Genomic DNA, 17,192 nt, shown 5'->3' with positions numbered 1-17,192 from the left:
ATATTCTCTTCAAACTTTAAGATGGAATCCAAAGCAACTTTAAGATTATGATTTATCAAACATATTTCAGATCATATTTTAAGTTAATTATTTTAAAACTTAAAGCTTCAATAATCACATATCAACCCTTGATTTTTTTTTTTTTTCCAAATTCAACAAATTATGATTGAATTGGGACATGGGTTTCCTAATATGTTTCTTATAGAATTGTAATCTCTTTAGGAAAAGAGAAATACAATTACGAATAGGAATATAAATTGTATTAGGACTTAACATAAAAGTAATAAAAGATTTGAGTCCTATTAAAAATAGTACTCATGTATAACCTCTAAAAACGGGTTAAATCATAGAGATAGGTACAATAGAGTACAATAGAAAACAAGACCAAAATAAGAGAGTCCATTAAAGAGGGGTTTTGTGAGACATTTAATTCGTGAGACTTGTGAGAGACTCTTGTAATTTTTTTTTCTCTTTATAATGAAATTTTGTAGCGGCAAAGTGGATGTACAGAGAATGAACCATTATAAATCTTATGTTTGTATGTTAACTTTTCTGATAACGAAAAATATAAAAGTGTACTGTAGCAGCTCCTTTTAAACAAATATATTTTTTTTCCTTAAAGAGTCAGACAAATGTATAAAAGCATAAAGCAATTGAAGTACAAAATAGATGAAATTATTCCATGCTTTGCCTTGGCTCTTGAGGCTTCTGTGGTTACATTCATGCAAGGTTATTCTTTTCTTTTATAAATGTTCTAAGTTAGAATCTAATATATATTCTTGTTTCTGAAACAATTACTTTGACATGATAAATTTACTTATTTCCCAAAGCGAAAGCATGAAGTAAGGAATTTGAAAAATTAACCATGACGTGAGTAAAGAATTTGTTGGGATATGTGGTTCGTTTCCAAATAATTCTTATATAAAATTGTATATCTTCAAGAAAACTATTTAATAATGAAATACAATTATAAATAGGAATAGAATTATAAGAATCTTATTAAGAACTGAAACATGAATTCTATTAAAAATAGAATGTCTCATATATAACCCATAAATATAGAGGTGAGAAAAATTTCGAGGTTATGAAAGAATGTGAGGACAAAATGCATTTGATGTAAAAGTTATTAAACACCATAGTTAGAGTGTCTTAGAAATTGAGATTGTTTCCGCTCTAAGTACTAGATTGAGCATGATTAGAAACTATGATTGTTTTCGCTCTGTTAATTATGTATTGGGTTTATAATATTGTGTACTCTTGTATACCGTGTTCATAAAACTACAGTGAAATTCTCTCATTCTTGTACAATATGAAAAGGAAAAGAATAATTAAACAAACAAAAAAATAACAAAAGATAAAGTCTGTAAAAGAAGCAAAGAAAAGAGAATGATTTGAGCAAGAAAGATATATGTAGATATCATTTGAAGTGATTCCATCCTGAAATTAATTGCCTTTGCTCTTTTAACTCTTCTTGGTTCCATTCTTAATTGCAAGGCTATTCTATTCTTTTGTATGATATTGTCTTCAGATACAAACTTGGAAAATATAACATCATCCTGAATATAATCCAAACTTTAGTCGATTAATAATTCAAACCGCATGCCATGCATGTACATGTAATATACAATTTTCTAAACAAAAGCTATATACAAAATGCTTCAACCCATCAAAGATACATGTCAAAACATGAAGAGGATCAAATATAGACAATTCTTTTACTCTGCTCTTATTGCATCTTCAGTAAGTTTTTCACTTTTCATTCAAATTTTGAATAAACTTGGCCAATGACACATGTAAATATTCTTGATATTCTTCACTGACAAGCTCATCAGACTTGTTCAAATCCCTTCCATTGCTTACCACTTTATGTTGTTTTAACGTTGTCAATGGCATCAATCTGGGAGGACTCAGATTCATTTTGTTCTTCGCTTGCAGGAGTAAATTTTGGGGATTTCTAGAGTTTGGTGTCTGGCAAATCGGAGTCTCTTCACCGTAGATGTTGTTTATGTATTTTTTTGGGTAATTAGGAGTGCAATGTCTAGATAAATTGTAAGCCATATGATCAGCAGCTATATCTCCTTCTAATATTTTAAGTACCTGAACAATATTTAACAAAACTAACTGAGAATTAAATTCTAATTTTCTGACTAATAGTAATATTATTAAAATTAGAAAATAACCTTAGACATGGTAGGTCTTTGTTCTGGAATAGGAGAAATGCATAAGCTAGTTGCATACATCATGCATTCAACTTCCTTCTCCACATAAAATTGATCCAATCTGGGGTCTATTATTTCATTCACCATTTTCTTTTCTAGTAATGGTTTCCCCTGCATCATCCATATTCAAATAAATTAGCTCGACAATGACAACATGATCGATGACCATAAATTATGTACAATATTAATCGTACATTCGTATTATTTCAGATATGTAAACAAGAGTAAAGAAACTGACCCAATCCATTACAAATTGTTTTCCTGTGTTTCTCGAAAAATCGGTTGCTTTGAAGCCACTTAATAGCTCCAACAAAACAACTCCGAATGCATATACATCAGCTTTCTCTGTTATGAGTCCAGTCTGAGTGTATTCTGGCGCTAAATACCTAAATTAAAAAAGGTAATGAAAATTCAATAGTAAAACATTAAGTAAATAATTGTTGAAAATTCTCAACCAAATATGTTTTCTTAAGGTCTAATTCATTACTTACATTAAAAAACTAAAGAATTGAATCAATATCACAAATTAAATAGGCCTTAAAGCTATATCAGCAAGACTGAGAAAATTTTAGTACCCAAAAGCACCTACGACACGAGTCTCCTCTGCTAACTGTCCATCGGCCTGCCACCTTGCCAAACCGAAATCTCCCACCTGTTTGTGATAGTGATGACACATAACAATCAATGTTGGTATATATATTCAGGGTATTTCTTGGAAAAATTAAATGAATCAAAATTTAATATGAATTGCAGAAGAAATGGAACTGACCATTGGTCTGAAGTCATGGGTGAGGAGGATGTTATTAGGTCTAAAATCTCTATGTACGATACAACCCACTCTGCAATCTTCATGAAGATATCTCAAACCTCTAGCTGCTCCCTTTGCAACCTTCATCCTGTTAGTCCAGGACATCACCTCATTACTCTCTCTCCCTGCAAATTTTAGTCAGTGAAAGTGCTTTTCTCAAAAAATAATAATAATAATAATAATTATGCTATTCATCTCAAGTGATGTAGTATTGATTATGATTTGCATGTGGATTTTATTATTATATGTTAATCCTGGGTCCAACTGGCTTCACCCCAATGTCCTTCACTCAAAACACGTTTTCTTAGTTAGGTAGATCCGAACCTAATAAACTGAATCTTAAACTCATTCGCTAGATGATGTGGGATGTGACACGCAACTTGGGATTATAGCATAACTCTTTCCAATTGATTTTAGTTACTAAACAAAGTAGAACTTACCATACAAATGCTTGTCTAAGGAACCATTGCAAGCAAACTCATATATCAGAAGCCATTCTGTCTCAAAGCAATAGCCAACCAACATCACCAAATTTCGGTGCTGTGCACAGCTCAATACCTCAACCTCAGACACAAATTCTGAGGCTCCTTGTGCACTCAACGTCTTATGTTGCTTCACTGCAACAACCTGCCCATCAGGTAAGACTCCCCGATATATCTTACCATATCCACCCTCAGCCAAGAAGTTCTCGTTCACGAAACCACCAGTTGCTCTTGCAATCTCTTTGTAGCTGAATTTCCTCGGTGTTTTGCCGAAAATAGGAGCATTGTGCTTGCAAATTGAGCAAAGGGGTGGTGGCATAGGTGGATTTTTGATGGAAATAGACATTGCTTTTCTAATGCTTGAGGTTCTTTCTATAGTTGAAGAAGTTGGTGATGATTCAAGTGTTTCACTTTTGTAACTAGACAAGGACTTTCTTCTTGTTATAAGCTGATCATATGACTGCTTTTGCAGGCCTTCAGGTTTTCGCTGCAGGCACGGTGAATCTATCGATCTTCGTGCTTGATTATTAGGTGGTGTCTTCATTGCCTTGACACTATTGAAATTTGTCATTTCTGTTTCAAAATTGTGCAAAAATCAATAACATTTATAGACCTTCTCTAAGGTGCAGCTTAAATGTAGCCAGGCCTTACTCGTTTCAAAATTTATCAGCAAATTATCCAAAAATCATGAAAAGTTTTCATAAACCTCGTCTAAAATAATCAGAAATCTTACCACTTTTTGTCTTCAAAAGGCCACTGTGGCTTTTTATTTTTGTTTTCAAGGAGTTTGCTGGTGATTTTCTAGGTGAGTCAAGAACATCAAAACTTGATGCCTTAGTGATTAATTCTTGAGATTTACTATAGGAAGCAGAAGTACCGAATGTGACTTGATCATCAGCTTTATGTTCCCGGTGGGAGTTCAAATGAAGGAACGAACGTCGCCGGCTGGTTTTAGATTTATTGGGAGAGGAGGAACCATCTGTGAAGAAACTTGGACTTCCTGAGCTAAGAGTACTTGAACTAGTGTTGTCAGTTGCACCATTTTTAGGCAAACTGACTCCGAGCATATCAGCAACAGTTGGATCGCTTTCATCTTCACTTGCATAAATTTTTTTGACTGTCATCGGATTAACCGCTCTCAGGATTTTTGGGATGGCGTGGTCTATTACAACAACATTGCAGGCTAATTGCTTGAGACAGCAATCTCCTTCTTTCTTCAAGCGCCTGCAATTTTTTTTTTTTTTTTTTTTGGTAAAAATGAAACTGAGTCAACAGAAAATAAGAAATGTGTTTATTGTTTATATTGCTTTAGTATTTAATATTTTAGTATGAAGAGATTATCTGAATGTAATCTCTGAATGTTGAGTTGTTCAATCTCCCAAAATTTTTTAATATTTATATGTGGTCAAACAATTATATCACATATGAAATAAGTTATTAGGAATTTGTTTATTGATACTTAATTTGTTGGAGTTGTCGACTAATTCAGCATTAAGGGTAACGGAGACGCACTCGGGGGTCCGCTGTCCGGACAGGGGCGGGGTGCGGGGGCAGCGCCCCCGAGCCCGTAGGCGGTTTTGGGCTTTCATGTTAACCGCTGTAGGATTCCTTTTAAGTTATTAATTCTTTTGGGTTGGGCTTAGGAATAGGAATTCTTGTAAAACTAGGTTTAATCTCTTAAACCTAGATATAAACATACTTTTCTCTTGTTATGTGTGGGAGAACAATTCATTCATTGTAAACGAGAGAAGTGAGGCATATTGCAATAATATTGACTCAGCGGACGTAGCCTACATTGGGTGAACCAGGGTAAATCGTGCGTTTACATTCTTTGTTTACTGTTGTTTTTGTTAATTATTATTTTGTCCTGTTGCTTCTCTTTCGTTCATAATTTTGGGTGAAGAAATTTGTGAAGTTTTTAATGATGGGTGAGAAATTGGTTTTGTTTATAATATGTTTTCATGGTAAATTAACTTTAATAAAGGGGGTGTAAACGTTAATTTAATTTAATCGTTTATCTTGCCAGGGAACATAGATATTTAATCTTCTTATACAGTTTTTAGAAAATTAATCTCATGGTCCGTAAAAAATAGGGTTAGCTATTGTGTAAGATTTTAATCGAGTAAACAACTTTGCCCACCCAAGGTTTGCCTTAATGACACTTTCCCACCCAAAAAGTTTCCAAATCCGCTTTCCCATCCAATGTTTATATTCCGCTGCATTAATACCCAAAATACACTTCACTTTCTCAGCTGACGTTTGGCAAGTTACCAGGAGCCATAATAAGAGGATTTTGTAGATTGAGGCTGGTGGATTAAATGGCCGTGACCAATTGAATATTCGCCGCCAAAAATCAGTTAAGAACAAGAAAACCTAACTTTACGGTGGCCGACAATCATTAGAAATTAAGTGCGGGAGTGAGAGGTGTTTTGTAGCGAGAAAACCAGAGGTTCAAATGATGGTGATAGAGAGAATTTTTGTTGTCGATATCAGCTTGGATAGTAACGAAATATTAACTTTAAGTGGAAAAGTAGTATTTGAAACTTTTGAGTGAGGAACGTAATTAAGGAAACATCGGGTGGGAAAAAATTATTTAGTCAATAAAAAATCTTACCAATAGCTTTGGATAGTAACGAAATATTAATTTGGATGAGAAAATATCATTAAGGCAAACCTGGGGTGGAAAAATTCGTTTACTCCCAAAAAAAGTTTAGATCAAGAGAAATCATATACATAAAAGCAGGTAATGCTTCGAAGATATTACCTATCTAGAATGCCCAGGTGGCTTCAAGCTCTCGGGCATGAGATGCAACGGAGCCCAGCTGTGCATCCACTCACAACTTTTACTTCTGTAGCACCTGTTTTCAAGCCAGAACTGTTAGCTTCAGAATCTAAAAAATATAAAAAAAGAATAAATAAGAAATCAAGCTATTTTTAAAGCAAACTGAAACATATATTTTCACCTTTGACATTGTAGGCTGTGCGTAGTTGCTGCAACATATGTTCACAAACATTGCTTATTCTCTGCAAGACGTCCTGTTGAAGTGCTCTGGTAAGCCTGATGAATTCTCAGACTCAGCTTTATCTGCACAAACCCCATTTTTGTAACAGGCCTGCAATGCAATTTAATTATTAGAACCTGCAGTCACGCCTTGAATATTTTATCTAAAAATGTAAATGAATGGGGAACTGATTACAGGAATTGATTTTTTTTTATTTTCAAGATTCTTAAATTCTTTTTTTTTTTTCCTGAAAACAATATGATAATAGTAATATTACATACAAAAAAATATAGAAGCTGACATGGTACTATTTTTTATTGATACACCATTTATCTGCATTTAATAAATTAATTTTTAATATGTATCTCATTCACTTTACATAATTATAGATATAAAATTTTTTGGATGATAATAAAAGAGTTACTCTTAGACATTTGTTACTAATAATTTTTTATTCGTATTTTTATTTACTAGTTAAAGATTAATGAAAATCCCAAAAAAAAAAAAAAAAAAAAAAAAAATCTTTCAACACTATGAAATCTATTATTAACAGTTTTCTCATTTCCTTTGCAAAGTTTTTTAAAAAAAAAAGCAGTTAAAGAAAATATTTATGACTGAAAAAACGTAAATTCATTTCAGGAAACAATGACAAACACTTTTTTTTTTTTTTTTTTTCAGGAAAAGAATGCAGAAGAAAACTCACTGGATAGAAACTGAGTGACCTGGCTCCCGGAAGCCGGAGGACGACCTCTAGATCCCGGAAGAACAGCAAGAAGAACCAGAGTATCCATTGCTTTAATCACATTGCAAACAGACCTTCCAAGGCATAATCATTGATTTCTTTACTTGCATCAACCGCGACGATTATCACCCTCCCTTCCATTATGATCTTTCAGGAATCACATCTCCAGGAACCAAGAAAATTAAACTAAAATTTTCCTGAAGCTCCACCCATTAATATTGTTATAAATTATTGTTCTCATTTGCAACATCAGAATAAATAAATGTGTTTAGAATGGACCAAACCAACACAAAAAACAGGTGAGAAGCCTAGAGGGTGGGGATATTGAAAATGTCTTGAGGGTGATGGGGAGAGTACCACGGCAGAAACAGGGTGAAGCATTTGAAATTTTCTGTTGTCTTTTAGCTTTTGGAGGGACATGAAAATGATTTATAATTGGATATTGGAACTTGCATTCTTCAACTCTCGCACTCAAATATACCTGATCAATATATAATAAGGTGAGAGACTTTTTAGGATTCTGACCTTTTGTATTAAATAGGTTTGTCTAAATCAAAGTTTAGAGTACTTATAAGGTGTATCCATTGTGACCATTTTGAACTAGTCCTCAAATTTTAGTGCTTTAACATTTTAATCCCGTCAATAGGAAATAGAATAATGTTATATATACAAACTATATGTATAAACTAATTAACCACAAAAAAAAAAAAAAAAAAAAATCGAGGTGAATGGATAAATGAAAAATTAAAAACAATATAAAATGAAATATTTTAGTAATTATAGATATAGATAGTTTAAATGTGTAACAATACTTCAGCATATGATATGAAATAATCCATAATTAAGACACGGTGAATTTTTCAGCCATTTCTTAAGGTTTGACCCAATTGTTAGTAGAGCCCTCTATATTTAATTAGTTAGTAGAGAATTCTCCTATCAGTAAAAAAACATTTATATATTTATAATAATATCACAGTATAAAAATAGGTGTGTTATTTCTATAATTGATATATATATAACTTTTTTTTTTTTTTTTCAAATCAGAGGTATCCGGTACAATTGTTAGCCAAGCTCGCCTAATCCTCAGGGTCACGGAGCATCTTACAAACCCAATGAACCAATATAATTGAACTCGAACACAAGCTCTGAGTATAGCTAACCCCAGTAGTTAAGGACTTACCACCAGCCATAACCCATAAGGAGAGAGGTTCTACTACATATTGATGATTTTATTGCTATTTAATTAGATCGACATTAGAAAAGTTAGTGATAAATACAAATGCAACATGCAAATAATTTTATGCAACATGATGCAAGGATAATAGTTTAATATAAATATTATTCAACAGTCTCACTCGTTAAATAGTTGTTATATAATGGATACAACAAATCCAACAATAGGGTAAATCCCAATTATTTTGTGCTGCGGCGAGATAGATACAAAATAGAATATTGCTTTGCAGTGTCTTCAGGATTAAAATCTTACTATGGATCACAAATTCTCAATTTCAAGATAAAAGAATGTTGTTTATGGAGTTGGCTATTGTTAGATTTTACCATATTGCCTCAGTCTGTCAAATGCCAGCTGCGTTGGATTTGGACTCCATTTTACCTATTGAGAGTCGAATAAACACTTGAAATTTCATCTTTAGGTACATTGACTTTCTTAACTGTTATACTTCAATCCAGAATCAACCAGCTCACAAAACTCACAAACACAATCAAATCACACATAAGAACACAAGATTTATCGTGATTCACTTGCTCAAGATTTGAGCAAGCTACGTCCACGTTGAGTTCTGGAAATGAGAGAGTCGTGCACTATTTCAAACGTGTCAAAGAGTACAAATCTACAAGAACTCACGAATCTTTCTCTTAACATGAACTACCCGTTACTTGACCCCTAGAGAGACTCAACCCGGAATCCCTAGATTAAGAGCAATTACACCCTTACCGAATGACTAATCCGTAATCACTCAAGATCCACTCAAGTTACAACTGAAATTTCAGAAAACAATTGCAATCCTAGCAGAGAACAATTGATGTAGTAAAGACCAAATGAAAGAGAAAAAAAAAAAAAAAAAAAAACTATTTGCCCTCTTTTAAATTGTTGACTTGAAAGTGGAATTGCAGCCGTTGGATAAGCTTTGGATGGAAGGTCAGGATCCAACCCAACTAAACTTCAAAGCGACAGCGTTCCACTAACTTCCCAATGCAGCACCGTTTCAAGCCTTCACTTCAACAATCTCCATCTTGAAGGCTTGAGACTCCTTTAATGTAGCAAGCTCATAAACCAAGTCCCTCATAGCTCTTGCCACCTCTGCCTACTTCACAGATAATAGGTCCAAGCAGTGCTTGAACTTGGTAAGATTGACTATCTTTGTGCCCATGTTTGCAGGATTGTCCTCGGTGGCAACTTTCTTTAAATCAATTACTCCTTGGTTGACTAGATCCCTCACAAAATGAAAGCGAACATCTATATGCCCTTTCGTGATAAACTGGATTCTTACTTAAATGGATTGCGCTTTGGCTGTCAGAGTAGATGATTACCTTCCCTTCAGTCAAACCTGCCTTAGATAATATCCCTTGCAACCATAAGGCCTCTTTGAACACATCGGCAATGGCGATGTACTCTGCTTCAATTGATGAAAGGGCTACTACTGGTTGTGTCTAAGATTTCTAGCTTATGCAATTTCCACCGCGAGTGAAATAATAAGACGTGGTTGATTTTCTTGAGTCTTTATCACCTGCAAAATCCGAATCTACAAAACCAACCAAATCAAGTGAAGCACGTCTTTTACAAAATTCTAACCCAACATCAAGTGAACTGTTAATATACCTTAAGCCCACTTTAGAGCAGCCCAATGCTCACTACCAGGGTTAGCCATAAATCTGTTCAGCATAGAGATAGCAAAAGATAAATCTGGCCTAGTGCTTATCATAACGTACATCACAGATCCAACTACATTAGCATATGGGACAGATTCCATTCTTATTAATTCAGCTTTAGTTTTGGGATATTGGGTTTTACTCAATAGAAAATGGTTAGCAAGAGGCATAGAAACCAGTTTGGAATCAGCCATTCCAAACTTTGTTACCAGTTTGTTAAGATATGAATGTTGACTAATTTTTAATTCACATTTTTCCCTATCTCTGGTTATAACCATACCTATGATTTTCTTAGCATTTTCTAAGTCTTTCATGTCAAATTCAAACTTGAGTTTATTCTTCAAATCATGTATTCTAGACTTAGACTCACTAATCAGCAACATATCATCCACATATAGCAATAGATATATAGGCATGCTCTCATTCATGGTAAAATAAAAACAGATATCATATCTACTTCTAGTAAACCCTATGCTCAAAATAAAGGTGTCAAACCTCTTGTACCGTTGCCTAGGGGACTGTTTTAGTCCATATAATGATTTATGTAAGAGGCAAACATGGTTCGGCACCCTATAATCTACAAAACCGATTGGCTGACACATGTAAATTTCTTCTTTTAGATTTCCATGTAAGAAGCAGTGGTCACGTCTAATTGTTCTAGTTCTAGATTATGGTGGGCAATAAAAGATAGCATTAGCCTAATTGTCTTATATTTTACTACTAGGGAAAAGACTTTATTGAAGTCTATTCCTTCTCTTTGAGTATACCCCTTGGCAACAAGCTGAGCTTTGTACCTAAGGGGGTTAGTAGATAAAATACCTTCTTTTACACTAAACAACCATTTGCACTGGATAAGTTTCTGGTCCTTTGGCTTGGGAACCAAGGACCAGGTCTTGTTTACCTCTAATGACCTCATTTCCTCTTCCATTGTTGCCCTCCACTTGTCCTTCTCCTTAGACCTCATAGCTTCTTTATATGAGTCTGGTTTTGTTCTCTGCACCTCTATACCTGCAAGTAAAGCAGTGTAAATTAGTTCAGCATATGAAAATCTAGCAGGGAGCCTTACCTCTCTCCTGGTTCTATCCCTTACAAGCTGGTAGTGCTCCAATTCATCATGTTGGGGTTCTAGTGTGTCTCATGCAACTTCTTCATCTTCTTGTTCAGAACCATTTGGTCCTGGTTCAGCTTCTGGAGGCTACTCAACTTCTGGTTGGGGTGGATCAACATGTTGTGGCACCTAATCCTGGATAGGGCTTGGTGTTTAGATTTTAGGAGATAGACCCACACTTTCCTACTATAATCATCGACAATAGACAGGAAGTAACTGTTACCACCATGGGACCTAATCTTCTCAGGCCCCCAAAAGTCAGCATGAAGGTACTCTAGGCAGCTAGTGGCTAAGTGAGTTCCCTTTGAGAAATTCACCCTATGTTGCTTACCTAAAACACAAAATTCTAAGGTAGAAACAAAATCCTTACCAAACATTCCCAGGTTACTAAGGATGTTCATCCCTTTCTGACTCATATGACCCATTCTAAGGTGTCATTTTTCAGTAACAGACAGGTTAGTAGAGAATAAAGCAGTGTTAAAACACTCAGAGCAGAAATCACCACATAGGATATAAAGACCATTCCTTTTTGCTCCTTTCAGAATTAAGTTTTGGTTTCTATACACATTTAGTCATAGGGGTGTTTGGTTCTGGGTACCCTGCATTTTTTGAAAGAACCGGAATCGAAATTGACTGTTCCTTGAAATTTGGAATCGAAACCGGAACCAACAATTCTGGTTCCTAGGTACCCAGAACCGGAACCTATAACAACGGTTTCGATTTTGGTTCTTGTTCTGGGTACCCTATAAATTATAATTAACCCCCAAAAGTTTTTAAAATGGCAAAAAAAAACTTTAAAAACTTAGAAATACCCCCCTACCTGGCACTTGTTAACAAAAATAAAATTATAAATTATAAATTACAAATTACAAACTCCATTACTTTGTAAAGGTAGATTCTCAAAAGTCAAACTAACTTACTTTAAATGTTATGAAATATAAATATAAATGTATTCACATTACTTTTTCTACAAAAGTTTTTATTAACCCCCCTACTCTTTAATTTTATTTTATATTAGTCTCGGTTCCTAGTTCTGGTTCCTAACTATAGGAACCGTTTTCGGAACCACATAGTAATGGTTCCAAAAATTTGGAACCGGAACCTACCCATTCACGACCGGTTCTGAATAGGAACTGGAACTAGAACCAAACCTCAGGTACCCATCGGTTCTGATTCCAATCGGTTCTTTTGAACACCCCTATTTAGCCACCTATTCTCAGCCCTGTAGTAACAACCAGCTTCATGTAAGCTTCCTAATGAGATAAGGTTCCTTTTTAGTTCAGGGATAAACCTAAACTTAGTTAGATTTATCAGTTTCCCCCCTCTAAGCCTTAGGGTTATACTGCCTATACCCTTCATGTAAGCTTCCTAATGAGATAAGGTTCCTTTTTAGTTCAGGGATAAACCTAAACTTAGTTAGTTTTATCAGTTTCCCCCCTCTAAGCCTTAGGGTTATACTGCCTATACCCTTCATTTTACAAGCATGGTTGTTTCCCATAAAAACAGTTTCATTTTCGTAGGTTTCAAACTCCTGAAACCAGTCTTTATTTGGGCTCATGTGGAAGGTGCATCATGAGTCTAATACCCACTCTCTAGCACAGTCTGAAGTGGACAGAGTAAGGACCTTAGGATCTTCTACTAGGCTACTTGTGGAGGCTATGTTACTCTCTATGTTGCCTTGCTTTTGTTTCTTAATCCATTCAAAACAGTTCCCTTTTAGGTGGCCAGGTTTATTACAGAAAAAACACTTTCTTGTTTATGCCTTTTGTTTATTATTCCCTTTAACCCTTTTCTTGTTTCTGGACCCCTGATTGTATTGATTTCCCTTTCCAGATTGGCTAGATTCAAGTTTCCCTCTCACAAACAAGTTGTTACCATTTCGTTTTTGGACCTTTAGTTCTAACTCCCTAGCTTTGAGCCCTACTACTATTAAGTCCAAGCTAGGTATAGTACTTGAGTACTGTAGTGCATTCTTGACTACTTGGTAGTCATCAGTTAGTGAATTTAGTAATATCATCGCAAGGCTGGTCTCTTTTAGCTCTTGATCTGTGCCTTTTAGAATCAAGGTCATTTTCAGAAATTCATCTAAGTTACCCTCTATAGTCTTTGAACTATCCATCTTATAAGAAAATAAAGCACCTTTAAGAAAAGCTAAATTTGGTGCAGACTGCAAGGCATACAAGGATTCAAGCTTACCCTACAATTCAAGAGGAGTTCTGATTCCGTCAACCTTCCTGGGTACGTTGTCGAAGAGATTCATCACGATCAGGTTGTATGCCTCCTCGTCAATCTCCTCCTTCTTCTTTAATTTTTCTTCAGACCACTTCTTGGGATCCTTTTCTAGCGCAAGACCAACCTTGTTGTGGGAGAGAAGTGCCTTCATCTTCTTCTTCCAACTACTGAAGTCAATCTTCCCATCATATTCGGCAATCTCCATTCGGGTAGTATTGTTTGTCATGTTGAGGTGTTTAGGTTTGATTTAATGGATCAAATGATCTAAGAACACATAACTGTTCTTGGCATTCCAAGATTCGGTAGACTCTAGATTTTTCTCTAGTTTGCAAAAATTGATAACAATTCACTCTAATTTCTGATCTACGGACTCCTAATTAGGTCGAGGACCACCAAAATCAAGAAAGCCCTAAATATTTTTGACAGCCTTAGAACCCTAGAATTTTCAAGCTAATTCAAGACCCTAATCAACCTAAGTCTAGACATCACACGCTCTAATACCACTGTTATACTTCAATCCAGAATCAACCAACTCACAAAACTCACAAACACAATCAGATCGCACACAAGAACACTAAGATTTACTGTGGTTCACTTGCTCAAGATTTGAGCAAGCTACATCCATGTTGAGCTCCAGAAATGAGAGAGCTTGCTGCACTATTATCAAACGTATCAAAAAGAACAAATCTTTACAAGAACTCACGAATCTTTCTCTTTAACGTGAAACTACCCGTAACTTGACCCCTAGAGAGACTCAACCCGGAATCCCTAGATTAAGAGCAATTACACCCTTACCGAATGACTAATCCATAATCACTCAAGATCCACTCAAGTTACAATTGAAATTTTAGAAAACAACTGCAATCCTAGCAGAGAACAATTGATGCAGTAAAGACCAAACGAAAGAGAAAAAAAAAAATCGTATGAACTAAACTGTTTGCCCTCTTTTAAATTGTTGACTTGAAGGTGGAATTGTAGCCGTTGTATAAGCTTTGGATGGAAGGTCAGGATCCAACCCAACTAAACCTCAAAACGACAGCGTTCCACTAACTTCCCAATGCAACGCCGTTTCAAGCCTTCACTTCAACATTAACAAACAATGCTAGTTCCATTTGGATCAAATTTGGTCTAGCCTCTCTAATGAACCAGACCATATATTCTAAGGAGTAATACTTTGTGTACAAAGAAATCTTATATGGCTCTGTTTGGTTAATTATTTAGAATAGCATTCTATGCTGAATAGCATTTTTGGAAAATAGGATAAGATTCTGAGAAGTTTTTGGTAATTTTCTGAATAGCATTTTCTAAAAATATTTAGATTATATTTTAACCCCTTAGGTTTGTTAATTTAACTAAACACCCTCCACAATAAAAGTTTATAAATTAACAAAAACACCCCCACCTACCCACATATTGTCGACAGCCAGCCACCACTGTCGGAAGATGGGAATCTACCGGAGTGATGCACGACCAGTTGGATCTAGTCGATCGTGCGTCGATCTAGCCTTTTCTGGATCTAGTCAGAAATGGTCAGATCTACGACCACAGATCTAACCGTCAATAGACAAGATAAACAATGGCCAAATTTTTAGTCGTCGTTTGTTTGTTAATAACGACCAAGATATGATCGTCAACAAGGACCAAGATATGGCCGCCGTTGACGGCCAGATCTAACCAAATTTGGCCATCAACGACCAAATCTTTGGTGGTAGACCTAGTTAGAAACTGACAGATCGATGCATGATTGGCCAGATCCAATCAGTTGTGCGACATTACGGCGGTGGCGGCCGACAACAGTGGCTATTAGCGGGTGATAGTGGCTTAGGTTTGTGCGGGTGTTTTTATTAATTTTAAAACTTTCATTGAGAAAGGTAATTGTTAATGATTTAAGTTGAATAGAATATGATTGGATTAGATTTTGAAGAGAATTTTAAATATTGAAACAAATATGTATTTGGATAGGATTGGATATGAAAGTGGAATAGGATAGGGTGAAAATATTGTACCAAACGGAGCCTATAAAGTTTTTATACAAAGTAATGTGACAAAAAATTAATAGATGAGTGAATATGATGAGTTTGACTTTTTATAGTTACTCTTTTATTCATTTTCTAACACATTACTTTATATGGAAATTTTTGTAAGATTTTTTTGTACGTGTAATATTATTGTATTTTAAGTTATGCTAGGACAGGAAGTAGCCCGATTCGACCAATTTGACATCTTTAATAATAGTGAAGTTGGGGTACTTTGATTATTTCTGTGAAACCATATAGTTTTATTAAAATGGGTCCTACATTCTTAGAAAACATCTAAACAAACAACAATTTATCTTTAGTTTCAATGTGATTTTGGAGAATCTTTTCACATTTTGAGAAGGTTTTTTTTTTTTTTTTTTTCAAAATGTGGTACTAAACACCTTTTTTATTTATTTATTTAAATTTGTTTTTGAAGTTTAAAGAAAATATGTGTTTAAACCTGCTGAAAATTGTTAGGAATTAAGATAACTCATAGAATTATTATATAAAGACTTTGACCTGCAAATTAATCAAAATAATTTCATATAGTGTTATATAGAGCCCTAAGGCATGATATAATAACTAAAATCCCCCTAAGGTTTCTGAAACCTGACCCAGAATGTAACCCGACCAAGGGACCAGGTCTTGGGTTGACCGATTAAACCGACAGTCTGACCGGTGATCCAGAAATTTTAAAATCTAGCAAACACACCCCTAATAAATATCATCAATCCCTATAGGTTTTAAATGCAGTAAACACACCGTTGTAATAGTTAGAAAGTCGCCTTTCATGGCCACATTTCGACTAATTTCAGTGACCAAAATTCAATCCAACACTACCACCTGAACCACTGGCCTTCACTCTACAAAACCCCTCTAACCCCAGCACTTGGTATCCCCCCATTCGCCGATCATGACTCACGTATACCGTTGCGATTGGGTTGATTTCTCCGACCAAATTCCGACTGATTCCGATGTCCAAAATTCAATCTGACACCACCACCTAAACTACCGGACTCTACTCTACAAAACCCATCTAACCCCGACACTTGTTAGCCCCTCTTTCGCTAGTCATGACTCGCATATACTATCGCGATTGGGTTAAAAAAGTAGAAAGCGGTAACTCAGCCTAGAGAAGGCATCAAGTCTCGGTCCCCAGTTAAATCGGCTGGGTCAAGCCGGATTTCAGAACAATGTCTGAAATAATAAAAATTCTTATGTCATTAATGAACCATTAGTGAGCCGTTAAACTTTACATGCTGTTATAAGTTAGTTAACATTACCAAATTGCTTTTATAACATTTATTTTAACACCTAAAACTTAACAATAGGAGATATTCACTCTGTTATTTCTGAAACCTCAAAGGATGCTTTGTTATTTTATCATACCTGGGGGGATTAATTTTAATTCTTTCATATATTTTCTGATTCTCGTATTCTAATGTATGATATTCACCATTGTCTTCTCTTCAATAAATTTCATTGCAATAACATTATAAATCTGCAGCAACATATAAATAAACAGAGTTTTCTCTTTTCTTCTGAGCAAATTAAGGAATTTTTTACAAATAATGAACAATCAACGATGTAAGTTTCTGAAACTCAAACATACGTGCAACAAACATTGAACTGAATTAAGCCTTTCATTTTTGTAACATGATCATCTTGTAACATCATTCTTAATTTGACTTC

At 35.0% G+C, this 17,192-nt stretch overlaps 1 protein-coding gene across 1 annotated transcript; it reads right to left on the bottom strand.

The window, feature by feature from the left end:
* Positions 1–1,710: 1,710 nt before the first annotated feature.
* LOC116116722 (inactive protein kinase SELMODRAFT_444075-like) lies at positions 1,711–4,296 on the bottom strand. The gene is made up of 7 exons (XM_031402787.1): positions 4,243–4,296; positions 3,468–4,082; positions 2,989–3,152; positions 2,795–2,871; positions 2,458–2,605; positions 2,181–2,330; positions 1,711–2,097 (listed from the first exon to the last, which is right to left on the bottom strand). The coding sequence occupies exons 2-7, from the start codon at positions 4,078–4,080 to the stop codon at positions 1,750–1,752; spliced, it is 1,500 nt and encodes a 499-aa protein (XP_031258647.1). The 5' UTR covers positions 4,081–4,082; positions 4,243–4,296; the 3' UTR covers positions 1,711–1,749.
* Between the last annotated feature and the right edge of the window lie 12,896 nt (positions 4,297–17,192).

This window comes from Pistacia vera, unplaced genomic scaffold, assembly GCF_008641045.1.
Source record: "Pistacia vera cultivar Batoury unplaced genomic scaffold, PisVer_v2 Contig78, whole genome shotgun sequence".
Lineage (NCBI taxonomy): Eukaryota > Viridiplantae > Streptophyta > Magnoliopsida > Sapindales > Anacardiaceae > Pistacia > Pistacia vera.
This window is presented reverse-complemented; position numbering and strand designations above follow the sequence as displayed.

Coding starts and splice junctions, on each gene's coding strand:
- LOC116116722 (XM_031402787.1), bottom strand. CDS start 4,080: ATGACAAATTTCAATAGTGTCAAGGCAATGAAGACACCACCTAATAAT. Junction 2,872..2,988: donor CCCATGACTTCAGACCAATG/GTCAGTTCCATT, acceptor TATCACAAACAG/GTGGGAGATTTCGGTTTGGC. Junction 2,606..2,794: donor CGTGTCGTAGGTGCTTTTGG/GTACTAAAATTT, acceptor TTTTTAATTTAG/GTATTTAGCGCCAGAATACA.